Source organism: Dipodascopsis tothii (genome assembly GCF_038497935.1).
Source record: "Dipodascopsis tothii strain CBS 759.85 unplaced genomic scaffold V1510scaffold_56, whole genome shotgun sequence".
NCBI classification, from domain to species: domain Eukaryota; kingdom Fungi; phylum Ascomycota; class Lipomycetes; order Lipomycetales; family Lipomycetaceae; genus Neoaidaea; species Neoaidaea tothii.
In genome coordinates this window covers 1-21,011 of record NW_027118040.1, presented here as the reverse complement: position 1 = coordinate 21,011, position 21,011 = coordinate 1, and the positions used below count along the sequence as shown (strand labels likewise).

The 21,011-nt window shown below is 70.6% G+C and overlaps 10 protein-coding genes across 10 annotated transcripts; 5 read left to right on the top strand and 5 right to left on the bottom strand.

Annotated features, from left to right (window-relative positions):
• Window positions 1-225: 225 nt before the first annotated feature.
• V1510DRAFT_427543 (Ca2+ regulator and membrane fusion protein Fig1-domain-containing protein) lies at window positions 226-1,078 on the top strand (the record flags this gene model as incomplete). The annotated part of the gene is given in 3 exon segments (XM_066935212.1): window positions 226-247; window positions 378-462; window positions 481-1,078. 3 exon segments carry the CDS (start codon window positions 226-228, stop codon window positions 1,076-1,078), a joined length of 705 nt encoding a protein of 234 aa, XP_066786431.1.
• A 76-nt stretch (window positions 1,079-1,154) lies between these two features.
• Window positions 1,155-2,579, bottom strand: V1510DRAFT_449821 (uncharacterized protein). The gene is made up of 2 exons (XM_066935801.1): window positions 2,308-2,579; window positions 1,155-2,265 (listed from the first exon to the last, which is right to left on the bottom strand). The coding sequence occupies exons 1-2, from the start codon at window positions 2,425-2,427 to the stop codon at window positions 1,453-1,455; spliced, it is 933 nt and encodes a 310-aa protein (XP_066786430.1). The 5' UTR covers window positions 2,428-2,579; the 3' UTR covers window positions 1,155-1,452.
• A 1,178-nt stretch (window positions 2,580-3,757) lies between these two features.
• Window positions 3,758-5,348, top strand: V1510DRAFT_424060 (uncharacterized protein; the record flags this gene model as incomplete). Its single annotated transcript, XM_066935034.1, is given in 4 exon segments — window positions 3,758-3,964; window positions 3,975-3,976; window positions 3,998-4,404; window positions 4,924-5,348. Coding segments are annotated over 2 exon segments (446 nt in total), but the record flags the coding sequence as incomplete, so codon positions are not given.
• A 218-nt stretch (window positions 5,349-5,566) lies between these two features.
• V1510DRAFT_350352 (uncharacterized protein) lies at window positions 5,567-6,285 on the bottom strand (the record flags this gene model as incomplete). The annotated part of the gene is made up of 2 exons (XM_066930857.1): window positions 5,567-6,195; window positions 6,225-6,285. Coding segments are annotated over 2 exons (690 nt in total), but the record flags the coding sequence as incomplete, so codon positions are not given.
• A 1,300-nt stretch (window positions 6,286-7,585) lies between these two features.
• Window positions 7,586-8,381, top strand: V1510DRAFT_424055 (cornichon). Its single transcript, XM_066935033.1, has 5 exons — window positions 7,586-7,712; window positions 7,798-7,831; window positions 7,863-7,942; window positions 7,977-7,982; window positions 8,015-8,381. The coding sequence occupies exons 2-5, from the start codon at window positions 7,815-7,817 to the stop codon at window positions 8,326-8,328; spliced, it is 417 nt and encodes a 138-aa protein (XP_066786427.1). The 5' UTR covers window positions 7,586-7,712; window positions 7,798-7,814; the 3' UTR covers window positions 8,329-8,381.
• On the bottom strand, window positions 8,350-9,538 carry V1510DRAFT_371001 (peptidase M24, structural domain-containing protein; the record flags this gene model as incomplete). The annotated part of the gene is made up of 2 exons (XM_066931465.1): window positions 8,350-9,367; window positions 9,408-9,538. The coding sequence occupies 2 exons, from the start codon at window positions 9,536-9,538 to the stop codon at window positions 8,350-8,352; spliced, it is 1,149 nt and encodes a 382-aa protein (XP_066786426.1).
• V1510DRAFT_441654 (uncharacterized protein) lies at window positions 9,376-11,107 on the top strand (the record flags this gene model as incomplete). The annotated part of the gene is made up of 2 exons (XM_066935635.1): window positions 9,376-9,799; window positions 9,831-11,107. The coding sequence occupies exons 1-2, from the start codon at window positions 9,673-9,675 to the stop codon at window positions 11,105-11,107; spliced, it is 1,404 nt and encodes a 467-aa protein (XP_066786425.1). The 5' UTR covers window positions 9,376-9,672.
• Window positions 11,108-12,144: 1,037 nt separating this feature from the next.
• Window positions 12,145-14,122, top strand: V1510DRAFT_446602 (uncharacterized protein; the record flags this gene model as incomplete). Its single annotated transcript, XM_066935727.1, has 5 exons — window positions 12,145-12,515; window positions 12,722-12,793; window positions 12,839-12,892; window positions 12,929-13,492; window positions 13,655-14,122. Exons 1-5 carry the CDS (start codon window positions 12,471-12,473, stop codon window positions 14,120-14,122), a joined length of 1,203 nt encoding a protein of 400 aa, XP_066786424.1. The 5' UTR covers window positions 12,145-12,470.
• A 494-nt stretch (window positions 14,123-14,616) lies between these two features.
• Window positions 14,617-15,693, bottom strand: V1510DRAFT_424041 (high mobility group box domain-containing protein). Its single transcript, XM_066935032.1, has 5 exons — window positions 15,520-15,693; window positions 15,290-15,350; window positions 15,160-15,255; window positions 15,065-15,123; window positions 14,617-15,030 (listed from the first exon to the last, which is right to left on the bottom strand). Exons 2-5 carry the CDS (start codon window positions 15,342-15,344, stop codon window positions 14,926-14,928), a joined length of 315 nt encoding a protein of 104 aa, XP_066786423.1. The 5' UTR covers window positions 15,345-15,350; window positions 15,520-15,693; the 3' UTR covers window positions 14,617-14,925.
• A 962-nt stretch (window positions 15,694-16,655) lies between these two features.
• Window positions 16,656-20,633, bottom strand: V1510DRAFT_432403 (autophagy-related protein 11-domain-containing protein; the record flags this gene model as incomplete). Its single annotated transcript, XM_066935495.1, has 3 exons — window positions 20,254-20,633; window positions 20,111-20,222; window positions 16,656-20,081 (listed from the first exon to the last, which is right to left on the bottom strand). Exons 1-3 carry the CDS (start codon window positions 20,319-20,321, stop codon window positions 16,656-16,658), a joined length of 3,606 nt encoding a protein of 1,201 aa, XP_066786422.1. The 5' UTR covers window positions 20,322-20,633.
• Window positions 20,634-21,011: the final 378 nt, after the last annotated feature.

The following is a 21,011-nucleotide window of genomic DNA, read 5'->3' as shown; positions in this document are numbered from 1 at the left end:
AGCTGCGCCCTGCGCGCACTAGCCGGGTTCAATTGTTTACTTGTTGCTGCTTTGGACTTGCCATTGGAGTCGCAGTCGAGCGCATGCGCCCGCTCTGCAGGCCGGCAGGCTCGCACGGCTCAGATATATTCCGACGGGTTCCGCCTCTGCAGAAAGCCCTCCGGTACACACTGCAGGCCTTCTCTCGCTAGACCCCACGACAGCGGCGCAAAGCAGAGAGCCAAGATGGGAATCTCGATGAACCTGAGTAAGTGCGGTCGCGGCGGCGGCTGACGGCCAGAAATCCACTTTGTGCGGCCCCGGCACATCTTCCTGCTGTTCCTGCTGACAGTAATCATCATCCTCGGTAAGTGGGCGGGCGAGCGCGCTGACGCCAGCGCTGCTGCTTTCGGGCTGCTCGGCCGCAGCGACGGTGCTGCCCAAGATCTACCTGCTGCGGATGGCGTACAACGACGGCACGGTGTACGTCCCCGGCGACAGCACGGTCGTCGACAGCAACACGGCCGTCGCGCTGGCGCAGTACGTCGGCAAGACGGACCTGGAGGTGCGCATCGGCTACTTTGGCGTGTGCGCGAACCTGGCGCCGCCGGTGTGGTTCTGCTCGAGCAACGTGACCGTGCTGGCAAACCAGCTCGACGACACGGACGACCCGCTCAACATCCTGTACGTGGCGCAGAAGTTCCGGCACGTCATCGTGTTCCCGTACCTGGTCATCATCGCCATCATCCTGATCTTCGTCGTGTTTCTGCTGCTGGTGCCGTACCCGCCACTGATCCAGAACATTTCGATCCTGGTAGCGATCGTCGCTAGCGTGTTCATCCTGATCTCGGTGCTCTGGCAGCACACGGCGTCGGTGGCGGCGGCGAGCATCGCCCACAGCCTCGGCAACGGCACGCTCACCACGGGCGTGGGCACGTCCGCCATGGTCATGGGCTGGTTCTCGCTCGTGCTGCTGCTGGTGTCGGTCGTCGGCGTGTACTACTTTGTCCGGGTCAACCAGAACGTGGACGCGGCGATCATGGAGGAGCGGGCGGCGCTCGAGGACGAGCTCGTCGAGCTCCAGAAGGAGATGATGTAGCCGGGCGGGCGCGCGGCCGCCGCGCCGCGCCTGTGCATTCTGGGCGGACGGGCATTCTGTAGACGATTAGGTTCATGCTGGTTAACGATGTGTATTATTTTAATGTCAATGCGTTTTATCTCGCCGGCGGCGCCCCGAGAAGGCGGCGCCGGGCCGGACCAGACCACGCCGGGCCGCTGCGGACAGCGGGGCGCGCCTGGGGTACCTGTAGATGAGTATATATACATGGCTTTGACGGCGGCGGCCGGGGCGGCCGGCCGCGCGCGCGCGGTATAGATATAGGAGATCGGGTAGGGATATACTGTCGTGCGGCGGCCGGGCGGCCGCCGGGGTTCCTAGATGTTATGGGGGCGGCTTGGGCGCCGGGGCCGCGGCTAGGCGTCCGACATGAGCGCGCGCATGCCGAGGATGAGCTCGTCCTCGTCGAACTCGTACGCGTCGTGGTCGGCGGCGACGCCGGGCGCCAGCAGCGAGCGGAAGTCGTCCGCGCCGCGCTCAGAGTCGGCCGAGTGCTCGTCGAACGAGCGCGGGTCCTCGTAGTCAAAGAGCACGTCGGGCTCGTCGATGACGCGCTTGATGACGTCCGTCGACGACAGCTGCGCCGGCGCGAACAGGTTCGCCGCCAGCCGGTTGACGGTCGCGGTCGAGAACAGGTAGTCGTAGCCGGCGATGAGCGCGTAGTCCTCGGCCAGCGGCTCGAGCGACGACGGCGTCAGCGACCGGTCGGACTCGTCGCCCGGCTCGTCGGCCAGCGGCTGCAGCACGCGGTCCGCCGGCAGGCTGCGCGAGAGCTCGACGTCGCGGTCGTAGCCGGAGCGGCCGTCGCAGTCCGAGCAGTCGCCCTCGTAGATCTCGAACGCGGGCGCGGGCCAGTCGGCCTCGGCCGCGTCCCACGCCGCGCGCGACAGCGAGAGCTCGTACCCGCCGTTGATCTGCGAGAGCACGCTGAACGACGAGTCGCTCTCGGGCAGCGCCAGCGCCTCAATGCTGTCGCCGAGCCCGCGCGCGTCCTCCATCACGACCGTCTCGTTCGCACGCTCGGCGGCAGCGCGCCCGCTGCCCGCCGCACCCAGCGCCCGCCGCTTCCACGGCTCGGACGCGCGCGCGTCGTGGTAGAGCTTGCGCTTGCGCGGGATCGTCGGCGCCGACTCGCGCCGGCGCTCGCCCTTGGCCGCACGCTCGGCCGGCTTGGGTCGCCGCGCGCGCGCGTGCCGCCCCGCGCGGTCTACGTTGCCCGAGACCGCGGTGAGGCCCTCGGCGATGCCCTCGAACGGCACCGCCACGTAGCGCGGCGCGCCGCACCCGTGTCCGCCGAGCGGGATGGCGTCCGCCGGCAGTGTTTTCAGCATGGTATCTAGCAACAGGGGTATATAATCAGCAGTACTCGATCCGTTCGTGCGGCGCGAAAGTCCTCGGACCCAGGCCCTAACAATAGAGATTCCGCCAGAGGGGATTGTCAGTGGCTGGCCCCGGCCGCGGGCGCGGTATATATACGCTGCGGCGCCGGCGCGGCGGAGCGGCCGCGGCCCCGCGTGACGGCGCCGAGCGCGCGCGCGTCGGCCGGCTTGCGAACTGTCTTTGTTCGCGCGGGCGGTGCCGGCGGAGGGTTCGAAGCCGGCCCGGGGACGGTGAAAGTCTAACGGGGCGCGTCGCCGCGTGGCGCACGCGGGCGCCGGGGGGGCCGGCGCGGCTACGTCATTGCGGCCGCCCGTGCGCGGCTGTTCGCGCCGCACGCGGTGCGGCTCATGCACGGCGGCTGGCCGCCGTTTCAGCCTGCTTGGTAGGTCGCGCCGGCCAATGGCGGCCGCCGCTGGCGTTGCACAGGCGACGCGGCCCCTGATCGGCGGCTGGCGGCCGCGGGTCCGAGCGGGAACGGGTAGTCTGGCATGCCCGCGGCCGCCGCGCCGCCGCGGCAGGTCGCCGTGGTCGCCGCAGCTGCCGCGGCCGTGATCTGTCCCGCTCTCCGCCCGCGACAGACACACGCTGCACACTGGCGCCCGGCGGCCGTGTCGCGGCCGCGTCTACCGGCTTGCGGCACTCGCCGCCGCCGTCCCTGCGCGGCCGCCTACGCTCGCCGACCGCCGCCGGCCGCCGCCCGGCCGTCCGGCCGGCCGCAGCCGCTGCCTTCTCGCCGGCACCGTGCCCGCCGCCGTCGCCCTCCGCCGTCCCCGACGCGTCCACAAAGAAGCGCGTGCAGTCGACATTCGGGCCGGGGCCGCAACAAAGACGCCGGCGCGTCCCTCCCGCGGCCGGCCGGCCGCCGTCGGCTGTGCGGCGCGCAAAACGCTGTGTGTCGGCAATTGCAGCTAATCCACCAAACCACCCCAGGCCAGGAACACCCCTGGCCACGACCAGACAGGGTGTCCGCAGCGCAAGGTGCCAGGCAGCGTCCAGGCAGCGCCCACAGCAGCAGCAGCGTCGTCGTTTGGGCCGGTGATGGTACCGTGACACGAACACAGACGGGGACTTTCGGCATTGCGCGCAGGACTGGCGCTCGGTAATCCCAAACACGACCCACAGCGGCGACACGATGGGGCCAGGTTCAGACGGGCCACGGGGCGCGGCGGGCGCAGGCCCGGGCGCGCGGGCGCCGATTTACGCGAGCGTGCGGGCGCGGCCGCGCGAGGACGGTGGGGCCAAGGCCGGGCGGGAGCCCAAGTTCTTCTATGCCAACGATCGCAGGCCGGCCGAGGCGCCGCGAACGCCGGTGGTGCCGACGTTCCGCAAGGAGAGCGCGGCGAGCGCGGCGAGCGCGGTGAGCGCGGCGAGCGGCGCGAGCGGGCCGCCCGGCGCCCGGAGCGGGTTCCACGCGCTGCCCAAGTCGACTGTGGGCGGTGCGCCGCGCGCGGGGTCCGGGCTGCCGGCGCCGCGGGTGCGGCCGGCGCGGACGGTGTCGCCGGCGACGCCGGGCGCGCCGCTGGCGCCGCCGGTGGTGCTCAAGATGGCGCCGCGGTCGGACTCGCGGGGGTCGAGCAAGTTTGTGTACGCCAACGGCCAGGAGGAGGTGCTGGTGCCGCGGGCGCCGGAGCGGTACGCGGCGGCGAGCGCGGCGAGCGCGAGCCCGGCGGCGAGCCGCAGCTCGCGCAGCTCGCTCGGCGACGAGATCGAGCCCAGCAGCGGCAGCGGCAGCGAGTACGCCGGGACCGACGACGAGTCGGGCTCGGGCTCGGACGCGGACGCGCCCGGGTTCCCGGACACGGGCAACGCGCGGTTCAACCGCAAGATCCTCGACCTCGAGATCTCCAACACGTCGCTGCTGGCGATCAACCGCACGCTGGAGCGCGAGATGCGCGCGCAGAACCGCGAGCTGCGCGCGCTGCGCAAGGCGCAGGGCGCCGGGTCCGGCGGCGGCCGCGCCGGCGGCGCCGGCAGCGGCTCGGGCTCGGACGGGCCCGCCCGCGCCGAGAGCGACTCGGACAGCGCGGACGAGACCGTGCAGCTGCCGGCGTCGCCCGGCAAGACGCTGTTCTCGGTCGAGATGCTCGACCGGCAGAAGGAGATGCTCGGCACGAGCGAGGCGCTCAACGTCAGCCTGAGCCGGTGCCTGCAGGTGTCGGACGCGCTCGTGCGCGAGGCGCAGGCCGCGATCGACTACGAGGTGCAGGAGGCCGACCTCGACCTCGGCCTGCTCTCGGACGAGGACCCGCTCCCCGTCGGCTTCCTGCCGGCCGAGGGCTTTGCGCTGGCGGCGGCCGTCGGCTACGGCGAGTCGGCCGAGTCGGCCGAGAGCGAGAGCGAGGTCTCGCTGAGCAGCAACAACAGCGTGCGGTACTCGGACCGCGACGACGACACGGCCGTGGGCGAGCCGGCGGAGCGGCCCGAGCCGCCGCCCGGGCCCGCGCCGCCGCCGGACCCGCGCGAAAAGTACTTCATCAGCATCCCGGCGGCCGGCGCCGCCGGCACTAACTGAGCAGTGTGTATATTACTAGCGGCGTTCCAATCTGCATCTTTTGGCTAGAACATGCCGACGTCGATCCAGCTCGTCGCGAAGCACAGCCCCCGCTCGTTCGACAGCCCGCGCGCGGTGGCCAGAAACTCGCTCCAGTCCAGGGGCTCGGTCTCGTCCTTGCGCGCAGCCGCATAGAACTCGGCGATCATCTCGGCCGTGCCCTGCGCGCACAGCGCCTTGAGCTCGTACAGCGCGCGGTAGTCGCTGTACGGCCCGTCGGTGTTCTCGGCCGCGCGCACGGCGTCGAGCGCGTCCGCGCGCGGCACGATTCCCTCGGGCGCGCGCGCCGCCAGCGCCGCCGTGGCCACCGCGCCCTCGCTCGGCGCGGCCGTCGCGTCGCGCCGCGCGTCTGCCGGCGGCGCGATCTCCGGCGCGGCCTCCGGCCGCTCGTGCACGGCCGCCGCCAGCCGCGACGTCGTCTCGGCCGCCGAGGCCGTAAACAGCGCCGAGATCGGCCGGTGGCCGTACAGCCCGTCCACCTGCTCGTCCGTCAGGTACACGCTCATGCTCATGGCCGTCCGGCGGATCGAGCACACCGACAGCTCGAGGTAGCTCGCAAAGATGCGCTTGAAGTCGTCGTACCCGACCAGCCCGTCGTCGTCGAGGTCGTAGCCCTTGAAGACCTCGTACAGCCGGGCGGCGTCGGTGCCGTTCCACAGCGTGTCGAGCGTGACGATGTAGTCGCGGAACGAGACCAGGCCGTCGCCGTCGCGGTCGTACATCTTGATCAGCCGCGACACGAGCAGGTTGGCCCCGGAGATGTGCGGCGCGATGAGCATGGCCAGGCTCTCGGCCGAGATCGCGCCGCACACGCCGTAGCAGTCGGCCACGTGCTCGTCCGTGACCAGGCACCGGAACTTTTCGTACTGCGCCACGATCTCGGACTGCTTGAACGCGGTCTCGCGCTGGATCTCGACGATGTGCTTGAAGGCCAGGTTGGCGGGCAGCGTGCGCGCGAGCTGCGGGCTGCCGGGGTACAGCCGCACGGGCACCAGGTTGGGCTCGTTGAGCGCCGGGATCGGCACGCGCACCTTGTAGAACACATGGCCCTGCGGGTGCAGGTCGATCGACTCGCACACCTGGCACAGGTCGTAGTCCAGGCACTGCGTGCACCGGTACCGCACGCCGCGGATCGGCTCGACGCCGCACAGGTTGCAGGTGATGCCGTCTGCGTCAGCGGGCCTGGCGGCCACTTACCGTGCACGTAGCCCTCGCGCTTGGACTGGTCGTCCGCGATCGTGTAGAGCAGGCCCAGGATGCTGTGCGCGTCGTCTGTGGGCTCGTCTGGCCGCACCGACCGCAGGTCCGAGGGCAGGCTCGTGTCGCTGCCGGGGCCGTCGCCCCAGTCCGACGGCGCCCACGGCTCGGACGCGGACGGCGCGGGCGACGCGCTGCGGCTGCGCCGCGTCTCGAGCTCCGCCAGCAGCTGCCCGCGCTCGCGCGAGAGCCCGCGCGACCCGGGGCGTCGCCGCTCGTCGTCGCGCCGGTTGCCGGGGCGCCGCTTGTGCCGGGGCGCCGCCACGAGCTGGTACCCGATCAGTGCGAGCGCTGCGCTCGCCGCTGCGACGAGCTACGTCAGCACGCTCTGGCGCCCACCTACCGCCATGGGTGCGCCTGCCAGGCGCGACATGTCGATCCGCGGTCTGTTCGGCAGCCGCCCCGCTGACTGAGGACGCGGGGTCACGTGGCTGCGCAAGGCGCCGCACCGCGTGCGGCGCCCCTGCGGTCCAGAGCGCACGTGCGCAGCTGCGGCTACATGCTGGGGACCGCGCGCAGAGCGGCGGCCGGCGCGGCGACGCCGTCGAGGGCGCCTGTGGCAGACGCATAGAGCCGCAGGCCTGGCACCGCATGTAGCCGCGGACGCGGCACCGCATGTAGTCGAAGGGACGCGGCACCGCATATAGCCGCAGGGCCACGGCACCGCATGTAGCCGCAGGCCTGGCACCGCATGTAGCCGCGGACAGGCAGCGCATATAGCCGCAGGCCTGGCACATCATATAGCCGCAGGCCTGGCAGCGCATGTAGCCGCAGGCCTGGCACCTCATATAGCCGCAAGCCTGGCAGCGCATGTAGCCGCAGGCCTGGCACCTCATATAGCCACAAGCCTGGCACCGCATATAGCCGCAGAGGACACGTCGGCCCGCCAGAGCCTGCACCGCCACAAGCAAGCGCCGCGGCCACCCTGTGGAGGCGCCCGGCGGGCCACCTGACCACAGCGGCTACAGCGTACGGGCGAGGGCCGTAGCCGGCGCCGAAGGCGGCAGCCGACGCCAGCGCGGGCAGCCGCCGTCATCCGACGCCAGCGCGGGCAGCCGCCGTCATCCGACGCCAGCGCGGGCAGCCGCCGTCATCCGACGCCAGCGCGGGCAGCGCCCTCATCCGACCCCCGGCTCGCCGGCGGCCAGCGCGCGGCTCCGCTGGGGGGCCCAGCCGCACGCGGTGCGGCGCTGAACAACCGTGCACAAGGGGACACGTGAGGTCACGTGAGCGTCACGGGGCCGTGCGCCCATCGTGGCTGGCGCGGAATGTGGCGGCCGCTTTTCTTTTTCGCCCACGACGCCGGCGACTTCTTCCACGTTCTATAATCTCACAGGAGCGAGCTCCTGTCGAATTCATCGGATTGCGGGCCAGAAACATCCCGTCGAGCAGGACGTGCGGCAGCGACAGACCCATCGGCAACAATCGGTAGGTGGGAGGTGGGGGCGCCGGGGGGGCCCCCGAGCACGAGACCCGTGACGGCGGGGCCCGGGGAGCGCGCGCTGACGAGCAGAACGAGCAGCAAGCACCATGTCCGGAGAAGCCTGGTAGGTGGGCGCGCGGGCGCGCTGACAGCAGGCTGTTTATCCTGGCGGTGATCCTCAACGCGGTCAACCTGTTCCTCCAGGTGTTCTTCACGATCATGTACAGCGACCTGGGTAAGTGCAGCGGCGGCAGCAGGGCTAACGGCAGAATGCGGTAGGTGCGGACGCGCGCGGCACTGACGACAGACTACATCAACGTGTTTGACCTCTGCAACCGGCTCAACTCGTACATCCTGCCCGAGGCCGGCATCCAGGCCTTCCTGACCTTCCTCTTCCTCATCAACGGCTACTGGCTGGCGCTGGTGCTCAACCTGCCGCTGGTGGCCTACAACGTCAACAAGGTGCTCAACAACAACCACCTGCTGGACGCGACCGAGATCTTCCGGACGCTGAACGAGCACAAGAAGGAGAGCTTCATCAAGCTGGGCTTCCACCTGCTCATGTTCTTCTTCTACCTGTACTCGATGATTGTGGCGCTGATCCGCGAGGACGGCGCGTGAGCTAGACGCTAATGGTACACGTTACACCCGCGGCTCGGGCCCGCCGGGCGAGGCCGGCAGGCGCGCGGTGAGGACCTCGACGCCGTCGTCGGTCACGAGGAGCATGTGCTCGAACTGCGCGCTGCGGCGGCCGTCGGCCGTGACCGCGGTCCAGTTGTCGGGCCAGGTCTTGTCCTTCCACGAGCCCAGCGCGAGCATGGGCTCGATCGTGAACGTCATGCCGGCCTTGGCCACGCCGGGCGTCTTGTTTTTGGCGTAGTGCGGCACGTTGGGCGCCGTGTGGAAGAGCGTGTTGATGCCGTGGCCGCAGTACGTGCGGATGACGGAGCAGCCGTGCTTGGCCGCGTACGGCTCGATCACGTTGCCGATGTCGCGGAAGAGCATGCCGGGCTTGACGGTGGCGATCGCCGCGTCGAGCGCCTCGCGCGTGGTCTCGACGAGCCGCACCGAGTCCGCGTCCCGCGTCTCGCCGACGTAGTACGTCTCGTTGAGGTCCGCGTGGAACCCGCGGTAGTACACCGAGACGTCGAGGTTGACGATGTCGCCGTCGGCCAGCGGCCGCTTGTCCGGGATCCCGTGGCAGATCACCTCGTTCACCGACGTGCACAGGCTCTTGGGGAAGTTGTAGTAGTTGAGCGGCGACGGGTAGCACTCGAGCTCGACCGCGGCCGCGTGCACGATCGCGTCGATCTCGTCCGTCGTGATCCCCGGCCGCACCGCCGCCGCGCCCGCGTCCAGCACCAGCCGCCCGCGCCGGCACGCCTCCCGCAGCCCCGCGATCTCCTCGGCCGTGTTGATGTGGATCTTGGTCGTCCGGAACAGCCGCTGCTCCGACCGCGGCTGCCCGTCGCCCGCGTAGTCCGGCACCGGCACCGACGCCGGCACCGCCCGCTTCGCCGACAGCGGGTACACCGCGCGCACGTCGCCCGTGTACTTGAACGTCGGGAACGGGTCGTACGAGTCCGGCAGCTTGAGGTTCGCCAGCGACGACGTCACCGCCGCCGTCTGCGTGTGCGCCTGCCGGTGCACCGCCCACGCCCTGCCGTCAGTCCTGCCTGCTCCGGCGCCCGCCGACCTACTTCTTGAAGCAGTCCTGGCCGCAGAAGAACGAGTTGTCGTCCAGGCCGAGCTTGCGGCACGTCGGGCACTGCAGCCCGGACGTGGCGTTCGCGCAGCCCTCGCGTGCGCACACCTTGGTGTCCGCGCCCATCTGATTAGCTAGTGTCTGGCTGTGCCTGCGCTCGTGCTCGCTCGTGCGCTCGTGTCTGTGTCCGGCGGGCTGCTGGGCTCGCGAAAAAATTTGAGCGGCGTTGGGTAGGCGACCGCCACGGCGACCGCCACACCATGGAGCTCGCCAGAAACCAGCTCGGCCGGGCCGTGGCCATCGTCGGCGCCGGGCCCGTCGGCGCCCTGGCCGCGCTGTACTTCGCCAACCGCGGCTGGAACGTGGCCGTGTACGACCGCCGGCCAGGTACGTGCGCCGCGGCGCGGGGCTGACGCAGATCCGCGGACGACCGCCGCCGTCGCCGGCCGGTCCATCAACCTCGCGCTGTCGCACCGCGGCATCGACGGCCTGCGCGGCGCGGACGAGGGCCTGGCCGCGGCCATCATGCGCCAGGTCGTGCCCGTGCACGGCCGCATGGTCCACGACCGCGCCGGCCGCCAGTCCGCGCAGGCCTACGACGCCCTGGGCGAGCACATCAACGCGGTCGACCGCGGCTGGCTCAACCGCACGCTGCTGGACGCGGCCGCCGCGCGGCCGAACGTGGCGCTGCACTTTGGCCACCGGCTGCGGACGTGCGACTTTGCGCGGCGGACGGCCGTGTTCGACGCCGGCGCCGACGCCCCGCTCGCCGTCCGCGCCGATCTCATCGTCGGCGCCGACGGCGCGCACTCGGCCGTGCGCGGCCAGCTCATGCGCGCGGTCGAGATGGACTACGCCCAGACGTACATCGACACGCGGTACACGGAGCTGTCGATCCCCGCCCGCGGCGGCGAGTACGCGCTGGACCCGCACCACCTGCACCTGTGGCCGCGCAAGACGTTCATGCTCATGACGCTGGCCAACATCGGCTCCAAGACGTTCACGGGCACGCTGTTCATGCCGGCGGCCATGTACGACGCCATCGTGTACCCGGACGACGTGCTCGAGCTGTTCGAGCGCGAGTTCCCGGACGTGGTGCCGCTCGTCGGCCGCGACAGCCTGGTCAACCAGTTCCTGGCCCACCCCAAGGGCTCGCTGATCTCGGTCAAGTGCGCGCCGTACCACCTGGGCGACCGCGTCGTCATCATCGGCGACGCGGCGCACGCCATGGTGCCGTTCTACGGCCAGGGCATGAACTGCGGCTTCGAGGACGTGCGCGAGCTGTTCCGCCGGCTGGACGCGGCGCCGACCGTGGCCGACGCCCTGGCCGCGTACACGGCCGAGCGCCGCCGCGACCTGTACGCCATCTCGGACCTGGCCATGGCCAACTACGTCGAGATGCGTGACTCGGTGACGTCGCGGTCGTACCTGCTGCGCAAGGCCGTGGAGGAGCTGCTGTACCGGTACGCGCCGCGGCTGGGCGTGCGGACGCTGTACCACATGGTGTCGTTCACGTCGACGCCGTACCACCTGGCGCTCGAGCGCACCGCGGCCCAGGGGCGGGCGTTCCGCGTGGCGGCGGCGACGGGGGTGGGCGCGGCGGGGCTGCTGGCGACGGGGTTGCTGTGGCCGGACGGGGCGGAGGGCGCGGCGGAGGGCGCGGCGGAGAGCGCGGCGGGTGCGGACGGCGCCTGATGCCTTTTTGACGCATGTTTGATACGTGTTTGATACGTGTATGATACGCGCTTGATAGACAATGTTTGATAGCCGCACGGCGTGCGGCTTGCATGACCGGCCGGCGGCCGACGTCGCACCAGCGACTCGCGGCGGCTCCGCGGCTGCGCGCTGCCAGCGGCTCGCAGGACCGCGCGCGGCCAGGCGTCGTGGCTGGAGGCAGCGGCGCGGGTCGGCGCCCAGGCACGCTGCGGGTGACGCGGAGCGGCTGTCCGGGCCGCGCTGACGCGAACCGGCAGGTCACAGCGTTGGGCGGGCCGCGCTGTGATTTTAGGCAGGATCCCGCCGGCGCGAGCGCGCGGCGGGCGGCGGCGGGGCCGTGGCGCGGACGGCGCGTCACAGGTCACGGCGTGGCGAATGTGGCGTTTCAGGGGTAGGTGGCGCAAGTGGCGCCCCGCCGTCATCTGCACTGCCGGCGTGGGCGCATCTCGACCAGGCTGTGGCGGGCCGCGTCCGGCCGCGGCTGGTGGGCGGCCCGCGGGCCAAGCGGCGCGCCAGCTGGCCATCGCGACGCGCTAGGCCTGCCCTGCATCGCCGACACGCCCACCGTTGTGGCGCGGCCGCACGGCCCGGGTCTGGCCTGACCCACAGAGGCCGTGCGGCCTTACATAAGCCCTGACTCAGGCGCCGCACTAGGCCGCTCGCCCAACGGCGATCGCGTCCGGGACGGCGGCATCGGCCGCCGGCTGCTCGGGCCGGCTGTCCGGAGCCCGGCCGTGGCGGCTATCCCTGCCCGCGGTGTGGTGCCACCTGGGCGTGACTGCTGTCTAGCCACAACGGCTGGGCCCGACCCGCAGCGCCGGGTCGTGCCGTGCGGCGCAGGTCTGGCGACTAGCCCCCGCCGCAGCGCCCCGGCCGGCATCGCCCGGCAGGACCGGCGCGGCCACGCGCGGCCGCTGCCGCCGCCAGCCGGCCAGTCTCGACGCATGCCCGCGTTCCGGCCGCCGGCCACGACGCGGCGGCCGCGGAACGGCGTGGAAGACCCCGCCGCTCGCCGCGTCTCGACGGCGGCCAAAACAAAGGCAGAGAGGGTGCACGTAGAGCGCGGGCGTGACGGATACGACCGCAGCCGGCGTGACGCGGAGGCATTGCGGCCGCAACCAGCCCGTGGTCGCGTGGTTACAGCATAACCGTCGAGGCCCCCGCACGAATATACGTCATTGTTATCAGCGCCCGTTCAGAAGTGTCCTCCGCTCATAGCGACCGGCTAATTTTTGAGAACCAGAAGCACATCTCGCTTTACACCCACCACACGCAGTGACTACGCAGCCTAGCAGGTCGACCGATCGTCGGATAATTGGATTACGGGAGTCTAGCGCGCAACATGTCCAAGCAAGATAAGCAGGAGGCGGGATCCGCCGTGCCGGCGGTAAGTGGACAGCCGAGCGGACATAGAGCCCGGCGGGAGGCGGCGGACGGCGGCAGGCGCGGTGCCGGCGTGGCGGCAGGCGGCGGACGGCCCCGGTGGCCGTCGGGCGAGGCGCCGCCCGGCGCGGCGGCCGCTATCACCACGCCGCGGCCGGCGCCGGCTTGCGCGGCCGGCCAGGCCCCGTGTATAGAAGCTGACGGAGACAGCAACAAAAGGGCCCGTGGATGACGTTCCTCAAGTCGCTGGCGTCGTGCAAGGGCGATCTGTCGTCGATTACGGTACGTGCACACCGCGCGCGCGGCGCAGGCCGTGCTAACGTCCAGGCGCCGCCCTTCATCCTGTCGGCCACGAGCTTGACCGAGTACTCGCAGTTCTGGGTAGGTTGACCGCGGAGGGGGAGGCGCTGACACCAGGCCGAGCATCCGTCGCTGTTCATCGCGCCCGCCAAGGAGGCAGACGCCGAGAAGCGCGCCGTGGCGGTGCTGCGGTGGTTCATTGCCACGCTGCGCGGCCAGTACACGTCGCGCAACGAGAAGCTCGGCTCGGAGAAGAAGCCGCTGAACCCGTTCCTGGGCGAGATTTTCTGCGGCAAGTGGGAGTCAGAGGAGATCGGCAAGACGGTGCTGGTGTCGGAGCAGGTGTCGCACCACCCGCCCGTCACGGCGTACTCCATCTACAACGACAAGTTCGGGATCGAGCTGCAGGGCTACAACGGCCAGAAGGCGTCCATCTCGACGGCGACGATCAACGTACGCCAGCTCGGCCACGCGATCCTGTACATCCGCGAGTACGACGAGTACCACTTCATTTCGCTGCCGGCGCTGCACATCGAGGGCCTGTTCTACGGCGCGCCGTACGTCGAGCTCGAGCAGTCGATCACGATCGAGTCCACGTCCGGCTACCGGTCCATCGTCGACTTCTCCGGCAAGGGCTACTTCTCGGGCAAGAAGAACACGTTCAAGGCCAAGCTGTTCAAGGTCGACGCCGGCCCGCTGCCGGCGCTGTCGACCATGGGCCGGCCCGTGACCATGTCGGACTCGCGCCGGTCGTCCATGTCGTCGGTCATGACGGCGTCGTCCAACTACTCGACGCCCTCGGGCTCGAACTCGACCCTGCCCGGCTCGATCGCGTCCGGCAAGGAGGGCAAGAAGCCCAAGAAGCAGGCCGCGGCCGAGGCCGCGTCCAAGGTGCTCTACACCGTCACCGGCCAGTGGTCGGACAAGTCCAGCATCCGCGAGGAGGCCACCAAGAAGGAGACGCCGTTCTGGGAGGCGCTCGAGCACCCGCGCGAGCAGCTCATCGTCAAGCCGCTGGACGAGCAGGCCGAGTACGAGTCGCGCCGCGCGTGGTCCAAGGTCGCCGAGGGCGTCGAGGTGATCGACTACGAGAAAATCCACATTGAGAAGAGCAAGATCGAGAACGAGCAGCGCGCGCTGCGCAAGCTCGAGAAGGAGCAGGGGCGCGTCTGGGTCCGCCGCTACTTCCGTTACGTCGAGGCCGACGAGGTCTACTTGGCGCTGGCCCGGAGGAGCGGCGTGCCCGCGGACGAGACCGTCTGGCGGTTCGAGAAAGACACATGGGAGGCGTCCAAGGACTCGGCCCTGTAAAAGGCGCGGCGCGCGCTCGGCCGAGACCGTGACTGCGCCAGCCTACATGTATAGTTTACCGTACTCTGCATAATATACAATTTACGTGACTGCCTTGTGATGGTGGCGCGAGAGCTGCCGTCAGATAACGCCAGTGTCAACGATGGCGAACTGGCGTTAGCGTTGGTGGGGAGCGCCGGGACCCGCTGCCGGGGCCGGGGCGCGGCGCAGGGGCGGACGACAGGGGCGGCGGGCACGGGTGAGCCGCATGAGCCGCACGGGCTGCATGAGCCGCACGGTGGCGGCGGGCCGCCGCGCTGGTCGCCACACGGGCCGCGCGCGGGCCGCAGCCGCACAGCGCGTCGCGCGCCGCACGCCCTGCGGCGCGACCCGTCTAGGCGCACGGCCGCCGCCCCAGCCTAAACGAGACACCGGGCCGCCAAAGCGCCCTTCCGTGCGCCATCGCGTGTCTTCTCCCGCAGGTTCCCCACACAAGACCAGACGAAAGCCGGCGGTTGAGTGTTCACATAAATAAATTTAAAGCAAACTAAAGTACAAACAACTAAAGTATACAATCAGATCGCCCTGCCAGGATTTAATAGATAAACAGTTTGACCAACCATGAAAAACCAACCTAGCACGCAACGTAAAGAAAAATATAGTTGAGTTTTCGAACAAGAACAAACGACAATATAGAAAAGATCTCCTCCTCAGCCGCGGCGCGGTGATTTTTACATTCTTGTAATAACACTACAGATACAGAGTTCACCAGATATACGTACACGAATCCCTAGACAAACGGCGTGGCCGTGCCGGCCGCCCATCTATTCCTCGTCATCGTACTCGACACCGTTGCCGCCGTTGGCGAGGTACGCGGCCTTCTCCTCCTCGTAGCGCTTCTTGTCCTGGGCCGCACGGGCCTCATAGGGCTGGCGTCAGCGCGGATCGCGCGCGGGTACTTACCGCCTTCTCCTTGGCGTTCAGGGCCTTCCATCTCTCACCCAGGACCTTGCCGACCTGGCCTGGCGGTTAGCGCGCGCGAGGGCGACGGGACGTACCAAAGGCGATGCCGGGGTTCTCCGTGCGGACCGAGTCGCGCTGCTCGTTGGCGAAGAACATGTAGGCCGACAGCGAGCGCTTGGGCGCGTTGGGGTCTGGCGTCAGCGCCGCGGCGCGCGCGATACGTACCCTTCTTCCGCCGTCCTCCGGCCTTGGTCTTTCTGGTCTTTCCTTCCTTGGCCATCGTTGTCTGCGCGGTCAGCCCGTGTCGGCGCGGCGCGCGCGACGCGTCGCGGCGCGCGTCGTGATTCGCGCGCGGCGGCAGCGCCGCCGCCGCAGACGAATCCATCCGGCATTGCCATCCAGACCGGCATCGTCGCCGTGTCTGCTGGACGTCCGCGGCGGCGTGGTTGAGTTACCTTTGTTCCCGTGCTGTGGTGTTACCGCGTGTTGGGAGATTTTATTATATACTATAGATATATAATAAAATGTAAGGGAAGTACTATGGCACTCAAATATACTATGAGAAAAAAGTGAGGGAAGGAAAATAGGTAGGTGAGGGAATAGTAAGTAAAGAAATACTAAGTAAGCCGGAGGTTATGTGTGTGGTTTATCATACTGAGGGAAAAAATATAGGCAAAAACTTTGTTAGGTGCAATATTAGCCAAACAAAGGGCAGAAAGGGAGCCGTACTATTGCCTACTGCAACAAAGTATGTACTGGCCCAATACAAGCAAGCGCGGAAAGGCCAGCGGGCGTGTACGGACATGGTAGGGCGCTCATTGCTAATACCTGGCGACCATAGTATTGTTGCCGGTTACAGACAGTGCGTACAGCATTGCTGGATGCGGCCAATCAGCGTGACAAAAATAGGCTGTCGTCACACACTAAGAACTTCTTTGAGCTTACTAAGCCCTACACACAAAGACACAAACCCAAATCGGGCAGCGCGTGCTGGCACCCGCAGCTGCCGGCCGCCCGCGCGCGGGCACGCTGGCCGCCGGCGCTGCGCGGGCGGGAGAGAGGGCCTGCGGGTGCTAGTGGGCGGCGCTGGAAGCGGCTAGGGCGCGGCGGCGCGCGATAACGCGGCGACCCGGGTCCGGACCGGTGACCTGCACACGCCGCCCGCCCCGTGACCCGCCGCCGGACCGAGTCCGCGCCGCGCCGTGGCCGCGGCACGCGGCGCGACGCGACGGTGGGCGCGCGGCGCGCCGGCTCGCCCGCGGCCGGCGCTGGGCCAGCGGCCGTGCCAGCAGGCCGCGGCGCGCCGCACCGCCACCGCGCGCGCCGGCCGCCGCCGCCGGCACCGCCACAGCCTGCCAGCGCGCCGCCAGCGCACCGCGGCCTGCAGACACGAGCAACACGAGTCGCCCAGGCCGGCCGCCGCGTGGGGTCCGCTCGCGTCGCCACAGCTCGCTTGCAGCGGGTGATCGCGGATCCATGGGCGCGTCATCCCCGCGCGCGGAGCCCACCACACCGGCGCGACGCGTACATTCCTCGCGCATTCCGCGCCGAGCCGACTAGTGTGCTCGTGAATCGTAAATTAGCTATGTGTCTAGGCCGTGGGCGCGGCGGGGGCGGTGCTGGGCGGCGCGGCGGGGGCGGACGGGGCGGGGACGCCGGGCCGCGCGCCGTGCGGCGAGCCCGGCGGCCCGGCGCCGTCGGGGTCCAGCCGCACGCTGTGCGGCGCGCCCGCCGGCGCCTCCTCCAGCCGCACGCCGTGCGGCGCGCCCGCTGGCGCCTCCTCCAGCCGCACGTCGTGCGGCGCGCCCGCTGGCGACTCCTCCAGCCGCACGCCGTGCGGCGCGCCCGCCGGCGACTCCGCCCGCCCGCCCTGCGCCTCGCCCCCCTCCGGCGACTCCTCCAGCCGCCCCTCCGCGCGCTCCTCGCGCCCGCCCCGCCGGCCCTCAAACGGCGTCCCGTACTCGCCCGCGTCCAGCAGGTACCACCGCACGCCCGCCGGCAGCTCGAACGGGTTTTCGTTGATGACCGCGTCCGCCGCCGCCGCCGCCGCCACGCGCGTCTCGGTCGCGCGGATCCGCCCCAGGATCCAGTCGCGGCTCTCCAGCTCGTGCTCCGGCCGCTCGCGCAGGAAGTAGTGCGGCGCGCCCACGTTGAACGCGGCCCACGGCTGCGCCAGCGCCGGCCCGCCGTCCGACGGCTGCGTGCGCGTCGGCAGAAACAGCGCCAGGTCGCCCGGCGCAAACGACCTGAACGCGATCTTGTTGGCGCTCTCTTCGGCCGCCGCCGCGGCCTTGCCCTTGTACACGCGCGCGGCCTGCTTCCACTTGCGCGCGACGTGCTCGGTGTCGCGCACGCGGTCCTGGACGACCTGTCCGAACGCGTCGTAGTCGAACGCGACCGCGGCCAGGAACCGGTCGTACGCCTCGGCCTCGGCCTCGTCGTCCTCCGCGTCCATCCAGTACAGCACGTTGACGTCCTGCACAGAGCCCGCCGACACGTCCGCCGTGTCCGCGGACGTGTCGGGCGTGGTCTTGTAGATGCTGGCCTTGGTCTTGCGGAACGCCATCCGGCCGCCCTCGGAAACGATCCCGAGCGCGTCCATCAGCTGCCGCGACCGCCGGTACGCCGTGTAGACCTTCTGCGTGAGCGCGCGCGTGCGCAGCACGCGCGCGTCGGCGCGTTCGGCCGCGTGGCCGGCGGCCGCGGCCGCGTCCGCGCGGCCGCGCTCGTACTCGGCGCGCGCGCGCGCGTCGGCCGCGTCCGCCGCGCGCCGGTGCGCCGCCATGGCCTCCTCGAACCGGTCCAGGTCGACGTCGGCCACGGACGAGGCCACGGAGCGGTCGTCGCGGTCGGCGGGCGCGGGGTCGTCCGGCACCGCCACAGGAACGCCCCACAGCTCAGCCACGCGGTGCACGGTCTCCTTCATCGACAGCAGCTCGTCCGTGCGGCTCTCGAGCGCCAGCAGCGCGCTCTCCCGCTCGGCCGCCAGGTCGGCCACCCGGCCCTCGCACACCTCCTCGCGCTCCTCCAGGACCTGGCCCTCCTCCTCCAGCGCGTCCACCTTGGCGCGCAGCGCGCTGATCTCGCTCAGCAGCTGCTTCCGCTCGGTGATAAACTCGCCCTCCTGGGCGGCCAGGTTCGCCAGCAGGTCCTCCTTGATGGTCTCGATCTCGGTCACGTCGCGCTCGCCGTCCTCGACCTTCTGCCGCAGCCGGCGCGTGGCCAGCCGCTCCTCGTCGAGCATCTCGCGCAGCCGCGCGACCTCGGTCTTGAGGTCCGACACCTCGTGGGCCAGCTGGGCCCGGTCGCGGTCGCCGCCGGCGCCGGCCGCGGCCGCAAAGTGCGCCGACAGCCCGGCCGCGCTCGGGAGCCCGCCCGAGAAGCCGCCGGGGGCGCCGGGCGAGCCGCCCGGCGAGCGCACGAGGTGCGGCGAGCCCGGCGAAAACACGTCGTAGGCGTAGCCCGCGCCGGCGGCGCGGTACTGGCGGTGCAGCAGGTCCTCGAGCTTGCGCACGCGCGAGACGTAGCTCTTGACCTGGTCCTCCAGCCGGCGGTTCTCGGCGGCCAGGCCCGGGTCCGGGGGCGGTGCCGGCTTGGGCTCGGCGTCCGCAGCCAGCGTGCTCTTGAACAGCCGCTCGCGCCGGCCGCGCCTCTGGTCCACGTCCTTCAGCTGGTCGGCCACGGTCTGGCCCACGCCCTCGCAGCCCGGCAGCCGCCGCAGCGCGGCCACGTAGTCGAGCACGTCGTCGCGGCCCACGGGCGGCGTGGCGTCGTCGTCGCCGACCAGGTTCATCTCGACCTCGAGCACGCCCGAGCGCGCGATGCGGCTCGCGTCCGCGCCGCCCACGGTCTCGCGCGCAAAGTCCTTCATGCCCGCCAGGCCGCCGCCCAGCCGCTTGCGCCACTTGGCCCGCCGGCGCTCCTCGTCGTCGCGCCACGACGCAAACTCCTCGGCCGCGTCGCCCGTCAGCGCCTTCACCTGCTGCGCCCACTCGCGCCGCCGCACGCACTCGACCAGGTACGCGCCGTACAGCCCCGGCAGGTTGTCCATCTGGCACAGCACGTCCAGCGAGCTGCGGCACTCGGCGAGCTCGGCCTCGATCGACTGCAGGTCCGGCCGGACCGGCGACGCCTGCGACTGCACGAGCGAGATCGTGTGCAGCTGGCGCAGCGACGCCTGCTGCACGTCCGCGCGGCACGTCTGCGCCGAGCGGTTGAGCTCCCACAGCTCGGCCAGCGACGCGGCCACGGACGGCAGGTACTCCTTCTGGTGGACGCTGGCCATGCGCACGATGGACCGCAGCGACGTGGGCGTGCCCGGCAGACCGGCCACGTAGTCGCCGTCCTTGGCCAGCTTGGCCACGATGGCCTGCAGGTCCTCGAAGACGGCCGGCGCGCGGTCGAGGCCGTCGAGCCGGCGGTCCTCGCCGTCCTTCCAGGCCGCGAAGTCGTACCGCAGGCCCTGCACGTCGTGCGCCACGCCGTCGTACACCGCCTTGACGTCGCGCACGCGCTCCTGGATGTTGCGGTGGCGCGCCTCGACGTCGCGGTCGGCCGTGCGCACCGCCGGCCGGTCCACCCAGTCGGCCAGCCGGCCGCCGCCGACGGCCGCGGCCACCTCCAGCCGCTCCAGCCGCGCCAGCGACGCCTTCCACGCCGTGCCCGTGTACGTCTGCGCCACCTGCACCGCGGCCTCGAGCACGTCGTTGAACAGCCGCTCGTTCATGGCCAGGTGGTGGCCCAGGTGCGTCATGGCCACGTCCACCGACCGCCGGATGACGCGGATCTCGTCCAGCGTGTGGCCCAGCATGTTGGCCAGCGCCTCGCCGCGCTGCGCCAGCCCGCGCGCCCACTCGATCCGCGCGCGGAACAGGCCCGCGTAGTCCTCGGCCGTCGCCACCTGCGACGTCGACGGCGGAAACGGCCGCACGTCCAGCGGAATCAGCGGCGACTGCGACGGCGCCAGCGCGGCGCCGGCCGCCGCCAGCAGCCCGCGGTCAAACACAAACAGCTCGGTCTGGGTCAGCGTGCCCGCCACCGACCTACCTCCCCGGCTATCTGCGCCATGCGCAGCTGCGTTCCGCGCGCCGTCATCAGGATCTGCTGCTCGCTCGGCACCGCGTGGTTCTCCGCCACCCAGTCCTTGACCTCCGACAGGCTGCCGTCAGCGCCGCCGCGCCCGCACCTACCTCAGGAACCGCTCTGCGTCCGTGTGCGCGCTGCGCCCCGTGTGCGCGTTGAACACCGTCACCGTCATGCTGCCAAACCTCGACGGCCTGCCGGCCTGTGTGTACCAATATCGCTCGCGTGGACCTCTGTCGCACGCGCGTGCATGTCCAGCCTGCGCTATGTCTGGGCCGCTGCGTTCTGGCCCTGCTGTCGTGCTTGGTGCGTCGATGGGCTCGCTATCGTAGACAAGAGTTCTACTCCCAAGCTGAGTGGCTTGTTGCGGCGCACGACGTTGGTTGTCCCAATCAAAACGCCCACTAGAGCACAAGTGCGCGGTGCCGTGCCGCTTGCGCCATGTGTGCGTGGCTGCGCCGCCGTATGCAGGGTCCGACAACAGAGCGTTACGTCAGAAACGCCGCGCGCTCAGTCAGCCGCCGCACGCCGTGCGGCGCACGAGCCCGGTCGGCCGCTGGCTGGGCCGGCCCGGGCGCACCTGCGGAGCGCCGGAGCCGCCGAAACCCGGTGGACCCGCGCGCTGCGCCGGTCTGGCAGATCTCCGCGCGTGCGCCACTCTGCACCGACCCTGTGCGTTGTACGCGCGGACACGTGACGGCCGCGCCCGACCCGGCCTGCACGTGACGCGTGGCGCATAGCCGCCCGCAGGGCGCACCCTCGACGGAGTCGCCGCCGGAGGCTCGCCGGTGGCGGTGCACGAGCCTCCGGCGGGGGGCGCCCGCCGGGGGGGGGGCGCGCGGGGGGGGCCCCCCCCGAGACCCCG